Source organism: Sus scrofa, chromosome 7 (genome assembly GCF_054392235.1).
Source record: "Sus scrofa isolate SSC_HxYL_T2T_F1_AM1 chromosome 7, Sscrofa_HxYL_maternal_Yorkshire_Landrace_v2.0, whole genome shotgun sequence".
Taxonomy (NCBI): Eukaryota; Metazoa; Chordata; class Mammalia; order Artiodactyla; family Suidae; genus Sus; species Sus scrofa.
Window position 1 is genome coordinate 22,807,208 of NC_139389.1, and position 20,490 is coordinate 22,827,697.

A 20,490-nucleotide genomic window follows, 5' to 3' on the forward strand; every position below is an offset into this window, starting at 1 on the left:
GATACTCTGAGGCTATTTTAAACCCATCTATTATTTATTTAACCCCTCTGATCTCTATCGGTCTCTTATTGACATAAGTCTAGAACAAGTATATTCGAAGTGAGGTGTGTGACATTAGGCCAGGGCTGAACAGATTCCTTGAGCTGCATCTCATTCTTGAGCTTCCTAGGCGAGATCTCTGTATATTGAACCTATCTTTTAGTTTCATTTTGTTCAGTTTGCAGGCACTCTGAGATTATAAATCCCTATCTTTATGTCTTTAGATTTTCCATTTTATTTTACCACATATATTGTTTCCTTTTATTTTCTGCTTCAACTCATTCTCCTTTCCGCCTTATGCATGTCCTGACTGTGGCAAGCCCTTCCAGTTTAGGCACTGCCTTACAGTGCATCTGAGGATCCACGCTGGAGAGAAGCTCTATGAATATGCAAATTGTAAGACCACCTTCAATGAGCGTTCAGACCTCACTAAACACAAAAGAATCCACCCTAGAGAAAAATCCTACTAGCATGCTGAGTGTGGACAGGCTTTCAGATGCAGCTCTGACCTTACCGAACATAAAATAATTCACAGCGGGGATAAACCATATGGTTGTAACCAGTGTGGAAAGGCCTTTGTTGGGAAGTCAGATCTTACCAAACACAAAAGCATCCACACTGGCTTCATGAGCGTCAAGAGTGTGGAAAAGCTTTCCCTTATAGCTTGGGCCTTAGGTGCCCCAAAAGCTTCCTTACTGAGGAGAAATTCTTTGAATGTAATGAGTGTGGGAAGACCTTTCATCACATAGGAGAGAAAACACATAAATGTGAAAACTGGGGGGAAGCTTTCAGAGTGAACACAGATCTCAATGATTAAAAGACGAAAGCATACTGAAGAGACACTCCTTGAGTGTGGAAGTGAAAAATTAAGTCCAAAGTCCTTGTCTCAGCCACAGCTGCATTTACTTTGCAGCACTTGACATCAAGGAACCCTTCCTTTTTTGGGGGAAACTTAACCCTATTTAATCTTGTATCCTGCCTTCTGGTATTCTCAATTGCTCTTACCTTACCCTACTTTCCCCCGTACCTCTTAATAACGTCTAATATATATTTTATTTATTGATAGTGTTTATTTATGTGCACTATCTTATACCAGTGCAAGAATATAAGCGCCATGAGGACAAGGAACTTTGTCTCTTGTGTGCTGATATAGTCTAGGCCACTAGAACCTTGCCTGGTAAATGGGGTATTGAGGGGGCCAATAAATGTTTTAAATAGAATGAATTCTTGTTTTCCATGATATGCTTTTTCTGGGTTACCCTTCAGGGTCTCCGGTGTTTCCTCTTGCCTTTGCTGATTCCTTTTGGTTCCCTTATTCTAACTTGTGGCTGTGTATCATGCTCTGTTCTTTAGGCAAGAGGGTCTTAATAGCCACTATCTTCTGATCTTCACTCCAATCCTGTTAAACTAAACGATGCTCTGCTATCATCTCTATGTCAACAATATGTTTACATAAACCACACATATGCTATTTCTTTATTGAGGAACTTCAAGGCAAATGACAGAATGGGGAAAAGAAATGCCTATGTTTATATCATTCTCTTGCCTGGAAGTCCTCTTCCTTGTTTTTTTTTTTTTTTTTTAAATCTCAAGAAGGGCAGCAAATCATGTCAATGCTATCTTTAAAACATATCTTGAATACATTTCTCACCATCTCTATCTAGGTCTCCCTGCTTATACTTCTACTTCTCTACAGGGTAGACAACCAGATTATTTTAAAATGCAAATCAGGTGATGTCACTTAAAATTCTCTAGTGTCTTCCCATCACTCCCTTCCCACTTTTATAAAACTAGATGGGGGGGGGGGAAGGATATCACCCTTCCCCCCCATCTAGTTTTCTCGTATTTACTCTATCTCTTCCTAAACCATTTGAAAATAAGTTGAAGATATCATGGTACTTATCCTTAAATATTTCAGCATGCTTTCCTGAGAATAAGGGCATTCTTTTTCATAGTCACAATGCCATGACCACGCCTAAGAACATTACTGATAATAGTACCTCTAACATTCAGCCCACATTCATAGTTCCCTGTTATCCTTGAAGGTTTTTTATGGCTGTTCCCCACCCCCCATCAGTCAGAATCCAGTTAAGGTACACACACTGCAGTTGCTATGTTTCTTCGGGCTACTTTAATCTAGAACTATGCTGTCTAATATGGTAGCCACTGGCCATATGTGGCACTGAGCTGAATGTGGTGAGTGTGACGGAAATGTGCTTTCAGTTCAGATGCCACCAGTTTTGATTTAGTACAGAGACAATATATGATGCCTCAATTTTTATACTGACCACATACTGGAATGATATTTGGATATATGGATTAAATAAAATGATTAAAATTAATTTCAGCTGTTCATTTAAACGTTTAAAACTGTTCCTACTAGAGAACTTAAAATACATATGGGGTTCACATTTGTTGTTTACATTGTATTTCTGTTGGATATTGTGCATCCAGAACAAACTACTTACCTTTTTCTTTCATGGCATTTACTGTTTAAAGAGTCCAGCCAAGTTGTGTTATAGGACATCCTACATTCTGAATGATGTCTTGCAGAATAAGAATTAGAGTATGTGAAATACAAGGCTTCATCTGATGAACTCTTTCCCTTGCTGTTCCTGTAGAAAGAATCTCCTGTGGTTCTGCCACTTGCTCCACATTGACTTTCTTGCTGTTCGGCAAACACATCAGACATATCCTTTGCAATTTCCTGGGAATTCTCTTCCCCATAATTTTCATCAGACTGACTCCCTTACTTCACTCCAGTCTCAACTCACATATCATCTTGCTGACCATCCTGACCATCCTTTCTAAATAGCACTTTCCATCACTCTTCCCCCTTCCCCTGTTTTGCCCTTTTTAAAAAAAATTCAGCTTTATTGAGATATAAAACCATAATTTAAAGTGTACATTGTGGTGATTTGATATGTGTATGTCTTGTGAAAGGATATCACCCTTCCCCCCATCTAGTTAATTAATACAGCATCACCTCATATTTATCCTTTTTTTGAGGGAAGGGTGAGAACATTTAAGTTCTACTCTCTTACAACTTTCAGTGATAAAATCTAGTGTTGTCAGCTACAGTCACCATGTTTTAATTAGGTCCTCACACCTTGTTGGAAGTTTGTAACCTTTTATAAAACTCTCCTTCTTTTGGCGACCTCTAGGGGGTTGGCAGCCCCCCTCCCCCCGTCAACCATTTTTCTACTCTCTTTTTCAAAAAAACCCTCCACATATTAGTGATATCATGCAGTATTTGTTTTTCTCTGGCATATTTCACTCAGAGTCCATCCATGTTGCCATAAATGGCGGAAGGTCCTTTCTCATGGCTGAGTAATATTCCATTATATTTATCACGTCATATATACCATATCTTTATTCATTCATTGATTGTCACTTAGGTTGTTTCCATATTTTGGCTATTGTGAATAATGCTGCAGTGAACATGAAGGTGCAGATATCTCTTTGAGATTGTTTTCATTTCCTTTGGCTATAAACCCAGGAATGGGATTGATGGATCATGTAGTACTTCTCTTTTTAATTTTTTGAGGAAACGCTGTACTTTTTTTCATAATAGTTGTATCAGTTTAGATTTCTACTAGCATTGCACAAGGTTCTCTTTTCTCCATATCTTTACCAACACTTATTATTTGTTGTTGTTTTGGTAATAGCCATTCTAATAGGTATGAGGTGATATTTTATTGTGGTTTTGATTTGGATTTCCCTGATGACTAGTGATGTTGAGCATCTTTTCATGTATATATGTTGGCCATTTGTATGTATTCTTTGAAAAAAATGTCTATTTAGGTCCTCAGCCACTCCCTTTTTTAGCCTCACTCATGGCATATGGAAATTTCCAGGCTAGGGATCAAATCCAAGCTGCAGCTATAACCTATACCACAGCTGCTACAATGTTGCATCCTTAACCCACTGTGCCACAGCAGGAACTCTCAGCCTATTTTTAAATTGGATTATTTGTATTTTTTGAGTTGTATGAGTTTCTTCTATATTTTAGACATTAACCTCTTATCAGGTACATGGTTGGCAAATATATTTTCCCATTTCCTAAATTGTCTTTTCATTTTGTTGATTTTTTTTTTTTTGCTCTGCTAAGCTTTTTAGTTTGATGTAGTTCCACTTGTTTGTGTTTTTTTTGACTGTGCTTTTGGTGTCATATGAAAGAAAATTATTCAAAGAGCACTTACCTGTACTGACTCACTGTATATCAAACAGCTTGGCTCCTTTGGTCCTGGTTCACTTCTCTATGGGATTGTGAGAGGATGGAGGCACTCTTCCTCTTGTGTCTGACTCTTGACTTCTATGTTTCCCCAAGAGATCTTGTTGTTTGGTTCCCACTGTGTGATGTGGCAAAATTTTATTCTCAGGCCTGTTGCACCATATCTTTGCAGCAAATTTATGAATTAGAGATGCAGGGGCTATTGAGAGCACGTAGGTGGAGAGCACCATCTTCTGGGGAAGGAGCGTAATTACAAAATTCACTTTTTTTTTTTTTTTTTTTTGGTGGGGCCGAGGGTAGGGGTCGGTTGGAGGATTGATTGGTGAAGGAAAAATTGTCCGATACACTACAGAGATGGGGATCTTCAAGAAAGAAAAGGGAACGGTAATCAGCTTCTCCAGAACCTCACGCCCAAGCGATTCCACCAGAGTCATTGGGCTGGGAGCTCTCTGACGGAGATGCGTGATTTTCGGACTGAAAACCTGAAAACGAAGATCAGTCACTCAGGGAGACCAAAAGCAGGGCTTCCTGGGACGCGATTGTAATGAAAAAGCTGGGAGGAAAGTCCCTGTCCTTATAAGGACGACAACGGTCTGTGCAGAGATCTGGAATACTTAGTTCTCCGTAGAACTGAACTGTCAGTGCCACTGCCTTGGAGGGCCATTTTCAACAGCACCACCTTGTGGCACTAAGCAGAAATGGCAGTAGATAGACAAGGCTCCTTTCCTGGTTCGATGTGCTTGCTAACTGATAAAAACTTATTTTTGGAATTTCAAATTTGGAGATCATTCTGGGGGAAAGGAAGCCCAAAATGGAGACATGGATGTCCTGTTAATATTGCAGTTGGGGGCTTATGAATAAGTTGAAACTAATGAAAAGAAAAGCACTGGGCTGTAAAGAAAAGCACTGGGCTGTATTTGTACTCAGAGTTCACTATCAGCAGGATACAGTGATACTGAGGATAGAAACATTTCTTTTGATATTTCAGTTGGTGCACAAGAACTTACAATCCATCATTTTCATGTGGCTACTGTAAGTCTGCACTTAAAATCTTAGGTAAAATAGGTTAAAGTTACATTTTTTTTGACAGTATTTCTTTTGATGATATTTCTGTATCTTAAAACAGACATAATTTCTCTTGAATCCTCAGTTACAAAGAAAATCTATGGTGTTATAGATTAGTGATAATAGTGTAATCTTTAAGAAGTATCTGCTATTTCTGACAAATGCCAAAAGCTAGTATTATTCTCTCTCACAAAGGAATTTTTTCCCTTTTAACGAAGATTTGCTTTTGTTTAATAGAACTAAAAGTATAGGCCAGAAGTAGCCTCACATCAGTTTATGTCAGGTGGTACTGCCAATAGAGTTATGAAAAGTTTTAGTTTTCCAAGAATAAATAAATGAGACATCTGTTTTCTTAAATTTCTGATGATAACATTGTGTTATTAAACTTAAAAAATAGTATGCCAGGAAATTCTCAGTGTTTTATACTGATTTATGGAGGCTATTATCAAATCCAGGTTTCAGTTAACTAATCTAGCAGATTATTAACACCCCTCTACAGAGCCTGGATATGTTTACCGTTTTAATCAGTTTGGCTCCGGGGAGTCTTTCTTTTAGTCATCTTTTCAAACAGGGAAAAGCACATGCTATAACACTAACATAAATGTTATTTTCCCACTGTTTTTTTCTTTATCGCCATCTCTCTTCTAATGAAAATTTAATGCCACAGTTATACTGTATATCTGTTTATGCACAGTGGCTCTTCGGAGGACCACCAGTCATTGTACTCGCTAAGATTTTTGTCACTCCCCAGGAGTCAGTTTTTGCCCCCTTGGGAGTGTATATCTGATGTGAATGCATACATTGGGAGAAATAAAGCAGGATACTGAACGTGACCCAAACTTTACTATGAATAGGCATAAATTAAAAGGAAATTCTGGGGTGTGAGATAATGAGCAACTTTTTCTTTTATTTCTTCTGTTTTTCTAGTTTCCATACTTATATGTACCTTCAAAGGATGCTGTGAAGGTTCTACAGTGTTATGAGTATGAAGGAGAAAACTATACTCTCCTTCCCTTCCTTTAAGTCTCAGTGTTTCATGTGTCTTAAATGTTAACAAAAACCTGAAGATATTGCTCCAATACTCATTACCAAATGGACATTTGTCTTATTCTGCAGAATTAATAACATTTTCATGTAGATTTATTAAAAAACTGTTCATTTAATTATTCTACAGACATTTATTGAATATATAATTCACGTTAGAAAGCAATTTGGATACAGCAAAAATCACACATGAATATATGGTTCTTTGCTGTTGAAAAGCTCACCAGTGCCTTTCACTCAAACATACATATGAAAAAGTAAGTAAAATAAGATAATGCCATAAAAATGATATTGTCATATTTTGGAGGGTATTCTAGAGATGGACTGGTGAGATTTCTAAGGACTTTTCAGATGGGATAAGATTTCAACTTGAGTGTTGAAGACTGAGCAAGAAGTTTTTAAGTAATGAATCAGATGCCTGTGAAGATTTGGGATTAGCCCTTTTCACAAATAAAAGTTGATACTCATTTCCAGTGGCCACAATGTCATTATTTTGTGCTTTTCTCCTTACATAGTCCTTACAATACCAGAAAGTACACCTTGTCTTTTTGTTTTCCCTGTCTTTTAAATATTTTTATTTTATTTGTTTTCAAACAATAGAAACAAATAATATGCACCAGTGGCATATGAAAGTTCCTGGGCCAGGGATTGAACCCTTGGAGAGACAAAGCCAGATTTTAACCCACAGCGTCATAGCAGAAATTCTGTTTCCCTTATCTTTTGATGACATCATCCTCTTTCATATTCTTCAGTTTTTACCAAGGCTTACACAACTGACAATTTGAAAGTTACCTGCAAAAAGGAATTAAATCTTAAAATAAAGGCATGACATTCTCACTGTGGAAGTTTGGAAACCACAGGGATTAAGGCTGGAGAGAGAAGACCACAAACCCCTACTCTCGCCCTCCCTCTAAATCAAGCAGGTGGTGGCTTACTTTGCCTTTGAAATGACTTAGCAGTGGCACTGTAGATGTGAGGAGTCTTTCACTGGCACAGAGGATTTTCTGTCTCTGAAACGGCCAACTTGGAGGGAAGTTTAGTTTAGTCTCCAGCATAGAGATCCCCAGATTGTGGCTGTATTTACCAGTAAAATCAAGTAAAAAAAAAAATGAGATTATTAAGGTTTTCTCTTGTCAGGTAAGAACATCAAGCCACTTTCCGATAAATTACCATCTAGTACCACCTGAATTCAATGAAAGAAAGAACATTGTAAAGCCAAAGTGCAAAAAGGTAGTACTACATAAATACTTTTTTTCCCTCTCTTTTTGGCCAAGGCATAGAGCAGCTCAATGTGGGATCTTTTCCAGACCAGGGTTTGAACCCAGGTTGCAGTGGTGAAAGTGCCACTAGACTAGTGGTGAAAGTGCCACTAGACTTAACCTAACTAGACCATCAGAGAACTCTCAGGAACAACCTTTTATAGTGATTTCATTTAACCTTAATTGAAACTTATTTTCCTCCTTTCTCCAGATTGGTTTAAAAGAGAAAAAAAAAGGAAGGTCTTTCATGGACTGACTAACTCTGATCTGGAGCCTGACATCTGGGACATTCGGAAACTACTTATCTAAAAGCTTTGTGAAATCCACCCTTCTTTCACATACCTATCAGACAGGAAATTAAAAATCTATAAAACCATGTTAATTTTCTGTTTGGAGACATGGTCTTCCTATTCTCTACAACAGTGGTTCTGAAACTTTAGCCTTGTCGGAAAACATAGATTGCTGGGTCCAACCTCAGATTATTGATTCAATAGGTCTGAGGTGAGTGTAAAGTGGGGCCCAAGAATTTGCTTTCCTAGTAACTTGCCAGGTGATAAAGATGCTGCTGGTCAAGGGATCACACAGCACTACAGGGAAAAGCCTATACTCCTTATCAGGCCGTATAAGGGTGAAAGCTAAGTTCTCAGAACAGATCCAAAAATACAGTGGCTTAATTAATATTAAATAATATGAAAGCTTTTTTTCTCCTGTAATAATATGGAGGTGTTTCTCCTGATGAGGTTATTCTGTTCCCATTTTACTGTCTGTGTCTTACGGTTTTTGTGAAAGCTAGGTACCCTTCACATTCACATTCCAGCCGAGAGTAAGGAGAGGGTGGAAGGTGAGAGCAAATGACCCAGAATTGGCACACCTCACTTCCCTGGCATTGTGTTGGCAAACAAGGCCAGGCTGGAAAATGTAATTTGTAGCATGGAATCCTTGTGCTCAGTTAAAACTTGAGGCAGAAGGTGGAATGGGTATTAGTGGACAATTAGTTTCCACCACAGAGGCTTCTCTGACATTATCAGGTGAATGAAAGAGAGTGTTATTTCTAATAAAAGTGGTACATCTGGGAAGAAAAAAATTAGTATGATCTTACACTAGAGGAGATGCTCATGTGAAATCTTTTTCAATTCTTTGTAACATTACTGTACTTACCACATTTCTTTTTTTTTTTTTTTTTTTTTTTTTGCTATTTCTTTGGGCCGCTTCTGTGGCATATGGAGGTTCCCAGGCTAGGGGTCGAATCGGAGCTGTAGCCGCCGGCCTACGCCAGAGCCACAGCAACGCAGGATCCGAGCCATGACTGCAACCTACACCGCAGCTCACGGCAATGCCGGATCGTTAACCCACTGAGCAAGGGCAGGGACCGAACCCGCAACCTCATGGTTCCTAGTCGGATTCGTTAACCACTGCGCCATGACGGGAACTCCCCACATTTCATAATTATGTATTTATTTATCTGTAGCCCTGATTAGTCTTGAAGCTTTTAAAATGCATAAGCATGAATTACATTTCATTTATGTATTTGTATCTCTGTCTATCTCCTTATTTCTACTTCCCATTTATTTAGAAAGTCAGTTTTTAGTACAATTCTTGGTACATGGTAAACAGACAAGAAGTGCTCTTTGGATAAATTAATTGATTCATCTTCTGTTGGTAAAGGTCAATATTATTTTTTTTTGTTCTCTACATTCTGATTTTTTCCCTCTAATTCATGATTTTGCTGCCCATTTTTGTATCCATAGTATTTTCTTTATTGCACTCTTTACATCTTTGTTTCTTAAAGTGTATATCAGAGGGTTAAGGCTGGGTGTGACAATTGTGTAAAAGAGAGTAAAGAACTTCCCCTCATCTTGGGAGGTGCTAGAATGTGGCTTCATGTACATATAGATGATTGTTCCGTAAAACAGAGTTACTACTGTGAGGTGGGAACCACATGTATTGAAGATCTTTTGCCACCTTGCTTCTGACTTGATCTTCATGACAGCTTGAGTGATAACTCCATATGAAATCAGAATTAGCGATAGAGGTACTAGAAGAAATACCACGCCAAGAGCAAAGACAACAACCTCAATTACTTTTGAATAGACACATGCCATCTTGATCAATGCTGGCATCTCACAGAAAAAATTATCCACCTTCTGGTGCCCACATCTTGGCAACTTCAAAGTCAAGGTGCAAAGAATTAAGGCACTGCCAAGGCCACCTAACCAGGCGGTCAGCACCATCTTCTGGCAGAGCTGAGAGTGCATTATTACTGTGTAGTGAAGAGGTTGACAGACAGCAGCATAGCGATCATAAGCCATCACAGCCAAGAGAAGACATTCTGTGGCTCCCAAGTCAAGGGCAAAGAAGAATTGGAGCACACATCCTCCATATGTAATAGACTTTTTTGGACCCCATAGATTTACCAGCATCTGGGGGATAATGCTAGTTGTATAACAGAGGTCCAAAAAAGACAAATTGGATAAGAAGAAATACATGGGAGTATGGAGCTGGGTGTCTAGGTAAGATACAAGAATGATAGTTGTGTTTCCTACCAGAGTTACAATATAGAAGATGAAGACAAATGCAGAGATGATGCGTTCTAATTGGGGCCGATCAGAAAAGCCCAGAAGGATGAAGTCTGTTCTGGAACTTCCATTGCTGGCTTCCATTGCTCCTTATGAAAGGCTAGGAGGCAATACCATGGTAACAAAAAATAATGTCAGCCTTAGGTAGAACTGAAAATCTCCAAAGTTTGTCATGGATATCCAAAACTCACTTATTTGCGTACTTTCTCCATTTTGGAAAATCTCTTAACATATCTCTGTGTTCATTTCCCAAAGTCTGTCCCTATTTAATCATGTCCAGCATGGTTTTAAAAATACTATGTCAGGAATTCCCGTCGTGGCGCAGTGGTTAACGAATCTGACTAGGAACCATGAGGTTGCTAGTTCAATCCCTGGCCTTGCTCAGTGGGTTAAGGATCTGGCGTTGTCGTGAGCTGTGGTCTAGGTTGCAGATGCAGCTCGGATCTGGCATTGCTATAGCTGTGGTGTGGGCCAGCGGCAGCAGCTCCCCTTAGACCCCTAGCCTGGGAACCTCCATATGGCATGGGAGCGGCTCTAGAAAAGGCAAAAAAAAAAAAAAAAAAAAAAAAGACAAAAAAAATAATATGTCAGACCCAATCACATTGAATTGTAAATCATTGAAAAGGGTTAATATTCTATGTCACTCATGGTTTTACATTTTAAGTAATAAATCTGTAAATTTAATTATGCAGTTTTAAGAGTGGGATATATTTTGAGGAGTTCTTCCTTAAAACCATGGCATAAGCATCATTTGATCACACAAATATTTCTCTTGAGAACGTGAGGTAAAAGTAAAGTGATATTTTCTTGGGATAAGCTTCACCATTTGCTAACAGAACACTTTTCCATATTCACTCCCAAATGTCTAAATCTCAGCTTTTATAATCATAATCATAATTATCATCACCACCAACTGCCTCCTCTTATTTTTCCTCCTCTTCAACATTGAAGACACTATTGCTCTCGTATCAATTTTGATGTTCTCTTCTCTACTATACTGCCTTTTTTTTTGATGCCAGGGGAAAAATCCTTATTCTTAACCTTTATTTACATGTTCAGAGGCCATATGTTTCTTTGAACACCTTTTGTGAATGCTCTTACACCATCTCAGTGGCCTTATTGGTTTGTTGCAGAGTTAAAAGTTGAACTAATTCCTTCCTTTTGGTCACTGAATACACATAGCAACAGTCAGTGTTAGCACCTGCTCACTTGGCCATTCAGCAAAATTAACAAGGCAGGTAATTCAAATAAAAAGCAGTTTATTAAACAATCAGTGGGTTGTTCCCCATGGAATTCACTAATTTCATGAGTTGATCCTCTGGTTGCTTTGGAATTCTATAGGTAAAACTATCACTTAATTTTGACTCTAACAGAATACAGATAAGGGATAAAACTACATCAGTCTTACTATTTTTGAATACTTATATCATCTCATTAAACAGATGGAATGTTTAAGTACTGAGTTAGTTTATGAACTCTTTAATGCATATACTTTCTGACCATGAACTTCAGACCTAAGATACTGTACATTTATAGTGTCTTTGGGGCCAAGGAATAATAACCTATTTGTTGCAGTTATAATAAAACAAGGTAAAGATTTGTTATAAGCCTTTTAGTTAGACCATTATAATGTTATAATTATGAAGAAAGAACTGTTATTTCCAATTAGTATGAGATATAGATGTAGTTCTTCTCACTATGAAATGGACATTTAATTAATGAGTGTTCAGTTTTTGTGGAGTAGATGTCAGCTAAGTTAAGCATAGTGCTTAAGAGCAGAGTGAGTGCTTGGGATCAAATCTCAGCTTCACCCCTTAGAAGCAATATGTCCTTGGCAATTTATTTAACCTGTCTGTGTACTAGGTTCTCTTTGTGTTAAATGAAGGGAGATTGTGAGGGTTACTATTTGTGAAAACTTGAAACTGTGCTTGATTCGTATTTAATTCTAAATATGAAAAACTATATTCACCTGGCCAAAATCATTATTCTCTATCCTTTATTCTCTTCATTTTTCACACTGGTGATTCATCATGATAGTCTAGATCTCAACTGGAATGCTTAAACATTTTTTGGTTATGATTTTTAAAGTGTACAAATATAACACAAATTACAAGCACAGATTGAATCCATAAGCCTCAGAGCGAGGAGAGGACTTGAACTTCAAAATGCCTTGATTACAAAAGGCTCTTGGCTTTTTTTTGACCGCTTAAGATTGGGATAGTGTTAGGGATCAAAAGGCCATACAATTTTAGAGTTGAAATGAACCTTGGAAGCCATGAATCCAAGCTTCTGTCCTGCATCAGAGATCCTTCCATGGAATATTCAAACAACTCCTGTTTTCCTGCCTTCATTAACAGGGAAGTCAGTTGCACATTAAGCAGCCTCTTTCTTTTAATCAATGTCTCTTACTTACTTATGTTGAACTCAAAGATGCCTCTTTGTAACATCCAAGAAATGACTTTTTAAAAAAAATTCTGGAAATAAATACAGAAAAGTCAATTTGACATGGCTTCATAAAAATAATTTTATTATAAAATAAAACATGAATGCAGAAAGAAAAAGTAAAAGCTTGATAAGCTAAGGTGAATATTCTTGCAACTAAAACCAAGTTAAAGAAATAGAATGCTGCCAGCCACCCCAGGAGCTTCTCTTTGTGCCTCATCCCAATCACAACCCTTCTCTGTCCCCCAAAGTATTGCTATCCTGTTTATAGTAATCGCCTCCTTGTATTTTAATAGTTTAAACACTCAAATGTGTATCTCCAGACAATATTATTTAATTTGACTCATTAAAAATTTTAATATATATTTTAAGTCTTTAAATTTTTTATTATGGTTGATTTAAAATGTTTTGTCTATTTCTGCTGTAGATCAGTGACCCAGTTATACACATAAACACATTCTTTTCCTCACATTATCCTCCATCATGTTCCATCACAAGTGATTGGATATAGTTCCCTGTGCTATACTGCAGGATCTCATTGCTTGTCCACTCCAAATGCAGTATTTTACATCTACTGACCCCAAACTCCCTGTCCATCCCACTCCCTTGTGGGATGTGGTTTCCCCTTGGCAACCACAAGTCTGTTCTCCATGTCCATGAGTTATATTTCCTTTCTGTAGATAGGTTCATTTGTGCCATAAGTCTTTTTTAATAGCAGAATCTATTATTAAATATACTCTTAGATTTATGTTCCCAGACTGTATGATCTTTAATTACAATGCTTTTCTGGTTTTTAGCCATTGGATGCATTATGGTTTATTAAACGCCTCAGATTAGTGAGTTCATAAGTGAGCAAAGTACTTCAGGTGTGCTGCACTGTTGAAGAGAATAGCAAGCGTCCATGATCTATGTACATTTCCTAGAATATACATTAGCTAGGTTTAGCAGGTGAAAAACATTACTGGCTCAATTTAAGCTTTGGATTATATAAGGCCCCAGGTATCCTTATTAGAAATGATGTCAATCCAGGAATTACACTTTCTATAATTTAATCTTGTGAACCCACATATAGGACTTTTTATTTTTATTTTATTTTTTATATACTTTTGTTTTTTATTTTTTTGCTTTTTAGGGCCTCACCTGCGGCATATGGAGGTTCCCAGGCTAGGGGTCAAATTGGAGCTGTAGCTGCCGGCCTATGCCACAGCCACAGCAGCACAGGATCCAAGCCACATCTGTGACCTACACCACAGCTCACAGCAACGCCAGATCCTTAGCCCACTGAGCAAGGCCAGAGAATGAACCTGTGTCCTCACGATGCTAATCAGATTTGTTAACTGTTGAGCAATGATGGGAACTCCAAGGACTTTTTATTTTTTAATGAAAAAACTTTTTTTTTTTGTATTTTTAGCTGCACTCATGGCACATGGAAGTTCCTGGGGCAGGGGTTGAACATACACTGCAGCAGTGACCTAAGCCACTGCAGTGATAATGCCAGATCCTTAACCCACTGTGCTACAAGGGAACTCCTAGGACTTTCCATTTTACATTAATATTTTCCATGTTGGCTTAAACCTTTAGGTCTAAAATTTTAGATATTATTTTAAATTTAAAAGTCAATGTGATATAAAAATTAGAACATGAGCTGAAGAAATAGATGTTAAAAAAGAGGCATGTTATATTTTAATTAAAATTCACCCTTTCATTTTTCATGGTATGGACTTCAGTTTCTAATATTGTAGCATAATTTTACATTTTACTTTCTTCAGTGAAACTTAAGACACATGAACTAGATATATTTAAACATAACTTGAGTGTACACAATGATAGGGAGAGAAAACTAGAAACATAAAAATTTCATAGTTGTGTAAAATTTTGTAAAAAATGAAAAGATATTAAATGGATATTTCATTAATTGTAAAGTAAGATGTATTGCTCTAGCCATACAAAATCAAAGCAGAAATCTATGATATAAAAGTAGTTAAGACTCCAGACTCTAGAGTCAGACCACCTGTGATGTTATAACAACAGACCTCAGCTACTTTCCCACTGTGTGAACTGGTACAATCTAATTAATTCTTTCAGCCTGAGTTTCTTCATTCTAGTAGCACCTGGTTTGGAGAAGGGTTTGTGCGGAGGATTAAATGATATAAATATCCAGCAAGATGTTTTACAGATAGAGAACATTCCGTAACTCAAAAAAATCCACTAACTTCTCATGTTGAAATTTAATATAATATTTATTCCTGAGATGACATTAGTATATTGGTATTTATTTATATCTCATGTACCTTTCACATCTTTGCTTTCATGTTAGGCTGAGGTCTAAAGTCTGTGCTATGTAGGATCTGTTTTCTATTCCATGTCTTCTTCTGTTAGAGATAGCAGGGTATACTTACCAGAAAACAAAAACTTTAAAACATATTTAAGTGCTTTCATTAAGGGAAGAATTCACAGTTCTCATGCTCTTAGGTAGTCCAGATGTTCTCATGTTCCTATGATGATCATGCTTCAGTTCACTGATAATTCAGAAAAATTGTTTGGCAAGTTACTGAGTCCATGAAATACTGAAATAGCCACCAGTTTCTTATGCTAATATCACAGTCACAGTCACATTTGAAAGCAACAGCTCAACTAAGATTTCGTAGACATCTCTAATGTGGATGTTGTTGGAGAAAAACTAGATGTGGGACTAGTTGAAGAATTAGGTTTCGTTAAGGGTGTTTTTGATAGGCTATTTGTAGTCTTTTAGTGTGTCCTCTTGTTAAACACATTTATAGATAGATTTCTGTCTAATTAAAAGAGTACTGTGTTGGTCTATAACTACTACAAGAATTGTAATTATGTAGAAGGGAAGTATTTGTATACAACTTTAAAGGCTGTTATGTTGATGTGGTTTAGACCTTGGGGACTGGTGCCCCACAGAGATAATTAACAGATCTTTTAATTTTTTTTTTCTGTAAGGATTTTTCAAAAAATTGAAGTATAGGAGTTCCCTCATGGCCTAGCAGTTAAGGATCTGGCATTTTCACTGCCATGGCTTGGGTCATTATTGTGGCAAGGGTTCAATCCCTGGCCCAGAAACTTTCACATGCTGCAAGGCAGCCAAATAAATAAATAAAAAATTGAAGTAGTAGTCAGTTTACAATGTTGTGTTAGTTTCAGGTATACAACATGATGCTCCAATTATACATATATGTGTATATAATACACACAGACACATATTTCTTATCTGTATTATATATATATGTACATACACAGACATATATTTCTTATCTGTATTTTATATATATATATATATATATATATATATACATATTCCTTACAGACTTTTTTCTCTAATAGGATTATTACAAAATATTCAGTATAGTTTCCTATGCTACGCAGTAGGTCCTTGTTGGTTATCTTATTTATATGTGTGTGTGTGTGTGTGTGTGTGTATGTTAATCCCAATCTCCTAATATATCCCTCCCCCTTTAGTTTGTTTTCTATGTCTGTGAGTCTCTTTCTGTTTAGTAAATAAGTTCATTTGAATCTTTTTTTTTTTTTTTTTTAGATTCCACATATAGGTGATGTCATATGATATTTGTCTTTGTCTGGTTTACTTTACTTAGTATGATAATCTCTAGTTGCATCCATGTTGCTGCAAATGGCATTATTTCAAATCATTTTTATGGCTGAGTAATATTCCATCACACACACACACACACACACACACACACTCACCCCCCCATATCTTCTTTATCCATTCATCTTTTGATGGACCTATAGATTGCTTTCGTGTATTGGCTATTGTAAATAGTGCTGCAATGAACATTGAGGTGCGTGTATCTTTTTGAACTATGGTTTTCTCTGGATATATGCCCAAGAGTGGGATTGCTGGATCATATGGTAGTTTTTTTTTTAGATACAGATAATTTTAATGAAATTGGCATATTTAAGACCAAAAAGATAAAGGGGACATTGTCAATTTATCTTCAGCTCATGCCTTAACAGGCTAGTGAACACAACTTGAAACACAGGTGAATCTTGCTCCGTTCTATGAGATAGTGAAGGGATCTTCTCACTATTTAAATGTATTAATATAACCAGTTATAGAAATCTAAATATAAAACCAATCTCCTATAGGTTCTGAGAAGGTATTCACCATTTTCCCGAAAAGTTTAATACTCCACATTCAAGTTTAATCATCTCTGTAGAAGGGGAAAACTGTGATAGTACTTGTTGAATTGGAATTACTACTAAAATTCAAAAAGCTGACCATATTCATTTAGCCACCAACCAATCTTAGTTAAATCAGGACCATCCAACAGAAACATTCCATCAGCCATACATGATCTGAATTCTAGTGTATGAGATCAATTTAACTATGGTACACATGAAAGTCATGAGACATTTCGGTCTTGTAATAAATAAGGCGGTGGCCAACCTTTACTCATTAGTAGCTTTTTTGAGATAAGCTACCAAGTCTTCCCTTTCTCCCTTCTTCCTGTGCCAGCAAAGATCATTCTTGTTCCAGGGATATACTTCTTGGGATTCTCCAAGTACTCCATCAGCGTCTCCTCTCCCCAGGTGATGCCTTTGTTCTTGTTGGCATCTGTGTAAGTGAATCCAGGAGCCTGACCTGTCTTCCACCAAACACACCATGGAGGTTTGGACCAGTCTTGTGCTTGCCTCTGTTTTCTGCAGTATGGCACTGGGCACACTTCTGAACAAAAATCTTCTTGCCCTTGTCAACATCACCCTTTTTAAAAATCGTTCTTTCTCCGAGCTCAACAGACAAGTGGCCACTCGCAGCCCGGACGTTCTGCTTTCTACTCATATGGTAACTCTATTTTTAGTTTTTTACGGAATCTCCATACAGTTCTCCATAGTGGCTGTACCTATTTACATTCCTACCAACAGTGTAGGAGGGATCCCTTTTCTCCACACCCTCTCCAGCATTTATTATTTGTAGACTTTTTGATGATGGCCATTCTGATCGGAGTGAGGTGATACCTCATCGTAGTTTTGATTTTACATGCCTGTAATAATTAGCAATATTGAGCATATTTTCATGTGTTTTTTGGCTGTCTGTCTTAGGAGAAATGTCTATTTAGATTTTCTGCCCATCTTTTGGTTGGGTTGCTTTTTTTTTATATTAGGCTGTATGAGCTGTTTATATATCTTGGAAATTAATCCCTTGTCAGTTACATTGTTTGAAAATAATTTCTCCCAATTTTTAGGTTGTCTTTTTGCTTCGTTTACTGTTTCTTTTGCTGTGAAACGGTTTTAAGTTTAATTAGGTCCTGTTTGTTTGTTTTTGTTTTTATTTCCATTACTGTAGGAAATGGATCCAAAAAAATATTGCTGCGATTTATGTCAAAATGTTCTGCCTACATTTTTCTCTAGGAGTTTTAGAGTATCTGGTCTTTAATCCATTTTGAGTTTATTTTTCTATATGGTATTAGAGGATGTTATAATTTCATTCTTTTGCATGTAGCAGTCCAGTTTTCCAAGCACTACTTATTAATGAGATTTTTTTTTTTTTTTTTTTTTTTATGGCTGCACCCGCAGCATATGGAAGTTCCCAGGCCAGGGATTGAATCCAAGTCACAGCTTCTGTCTACACTGCAGCTGCAACAATGACAGATCCTTAACCCACTGTGCTGGGCTGGGGGTCAAACCTGTACAGTGACCTGAGCTGCTGCAGTCAGATTCTTTTTTTTTTTTTTTTTTTTTTGTCTTTTGTCTTTGTTGTTGTTGTTGTTGTTGTTGTTGTTGCTATTTCTTGGGCCACTCCTGCGGCATATGGGGGTTCCCAGGCTAGGGGTTGAATCAGAGCTGTACCCACTGGCCTAAGCCAGAGCCACAGCAACGCGGGATCCGAGCCATGTCTGCAGCCTACACCACAGCTCACGGCAACGCCGGATCCTTAACCCACTGAGCAAGGTCAGGGATAGAACCCGCAACCTCATGGTTCCTAGTCGGATTCGTTAACCACTGCGCCATGACGGGAACTCCTGCAGTCAGATTCTTAATCCAATGCCGCCACAGCGGGAACTCAATTAATGAAATTAATGACACTGTCTTTTCTCCATTGTTTGTTCTTGTCTCCTTTATCGTAGATTAATTGACCGTAAGTGCATGGGTTTATTTCTGGGGAAATTGTTATTTTTTTATAAAATATTTCATAATTTTTAGTGTAGACAAAATTTCCTCATGAAAAAATTTCATTTGGTTCAGAAATAGGTTATTTCAGATTACCTGAAATAGCATAAGAAAATCCTAACTAAATGACTTAGCATTTTCTTCTCAACTGATTACTTTGAAAGTGTCTTTGGAAGTGTGTTTGTTAGAATGCTCTCACTGAACTTCCCACTCTCAGTAAGAAAGTAAATATGTTATTCCAAAATAATAAAACTTTAAATTCCTGTTGTGGCTCAGTGGTTAACGAACCCGACTAGTATACATGAGGGTGGGGGTTCTATCCCTGACCTTGCTTTGTGGGTTAAGGATCTGGCATTGCCGTGAGCTGTGGTATAGGTCGCAGATGCAGCTTGGATCCTGCGTTGCTGTGGCTGTGGTGTAGGCCGGCAGCTACAGCTCTGATTCGACCCCTAGCCTGGGAACTTCCATATGCCAGAGTTGCGGCCCTAAAAAGACAAAAAACAAAAAAACCCAAACCCCCACAAAAAACAAAATATTAAAACTTTTAAATTTTAGAGTGAAATAGCTATTTTAGAATTGATTAAGCAAATAACTCTACAGGAAAAAAATCATTTTTTCTCACCAATAGATTTTATCTTGATTTTTATACTTGTTCTCACAATGGTATTAAAAAAAGGCTGTTCAATAGCTGCATATTATAGATGAGTTCAAATGTACATTACTATATATGTGTGTGTGTGTATATATATGTGTGTGTATATATATGTATAAATATATATATATATTTTTTTGTCTTTTGTCTTTTTAGGGCTGCACCCACGGCATATGGAGGTTCCCAGACTAGGGGTCTAGTTGAAGCTACAGCTGCCAGCCTACACCAGAGCCACAGCAATGCCAGATCCAAGCCATGTCTGCAACCTACACCACAGCTTAGGGCAGTGCCAGATACTTAACCCATTGAGTGAGGCCAGGGATCGAACCTGAAACCTCACGGTTCCTAGTTGGATTCGTTTCTGCTGCACCATGACGGGAACTCCAAATGTACATTACAATAGATTGGGAAACTACAACATCAGATGCTTATTTTATTTTATTTTTATTTTTAAAATTTTATTTTTACTCTTTTACTGCCACACCTACAGCATATAGAAATTACTGGGATAGGGATTGAATTGGAGCTACAGCTGTGGCCTATACCACAGCCACAGCAACACTGGATCCAAGCCACATCTTCGACCCATGCCACGGCTTGCGGCAATGCCGGATCCTATATCCTACTTATCCCACTGATTGAGGCCAAGGATTGAACCCACAACCTCATGGTTCCTAGTTGGATTCCTTTCCGCTGAGCCATGAGGAGAACTCCTAGATTTGTGTTTTAATCCTGCATTTTTACTTAGAAGTATTATTACCTGAGCAAGTTAATGAACTTTTCTAACTTCAGGTTCTTTCCTGTAAAATGTAAACTTGATATCTGAGTTTCAAGGTCATTGTGCATATTGAATGAGACACTACATGTAAATGAAGTAATATGTATTACTCAGTGTTATTATTATTATTTTTTTTTTTTTTTAATTTTATTTTCCCACTGTACAGCAAGGGGGTCAGGTTATCCTTACATGTATACATTACAATTACAGTTTTTCCCCCACCATTTCTTCTGTTGCAACATGAGTATCTA

At 37.4% G+C, this 20,490-nt stretch overlaps 1 protein-coding gene, 1 long non-coding RNA gene and 1 pseudogene across 5 annotated transcripts in view; 1 reads left to right on the forward strand and 2 right to left on the reverse strand.

Annotated features, from left to right (window-relative positions):
• LOC110257996 (uncharacterized) overlaps positions 1 to 20,490 on the forward strand; it is an 819,260-nt gene that overhangs the window by 3,935 nt on the left and 794,835 nt on the right. Inside the window, exon 4 of one of the 4 annotated variants that reach the window (XR_014809829.1) lies at positions 2,661 to 7,491. The exons of the other annotated variants lie outside the window; for them this stretch is intronic. This is a non-coding gene — a long non-coding RNA (uncharacterized LOC110257996). Of the gene's footprint in view, positions 1 to 2,660; positions 7,492 to 20,490 lie in introns of those variants that run through there. 4 annotated transcript variants of the gene reach the window in all.
• On the reverse strand, positions 9,357 to 10,301 carry LOC100523800 (olfactory receptor 2W1-like). The gene has a single exon (XM_003356589.4). It carries the CDS (start codon positions 10,299 to 10,301, stop codon positions 9,357 to 9,359), a length of 945 nt encoding a protein of 314 aa, XP_003356637.1.
• On the reverse strand, positions 17,063 to 17,481 carry LOC106504357 (cytochrome c pseudogene; annotated as a pseudogene).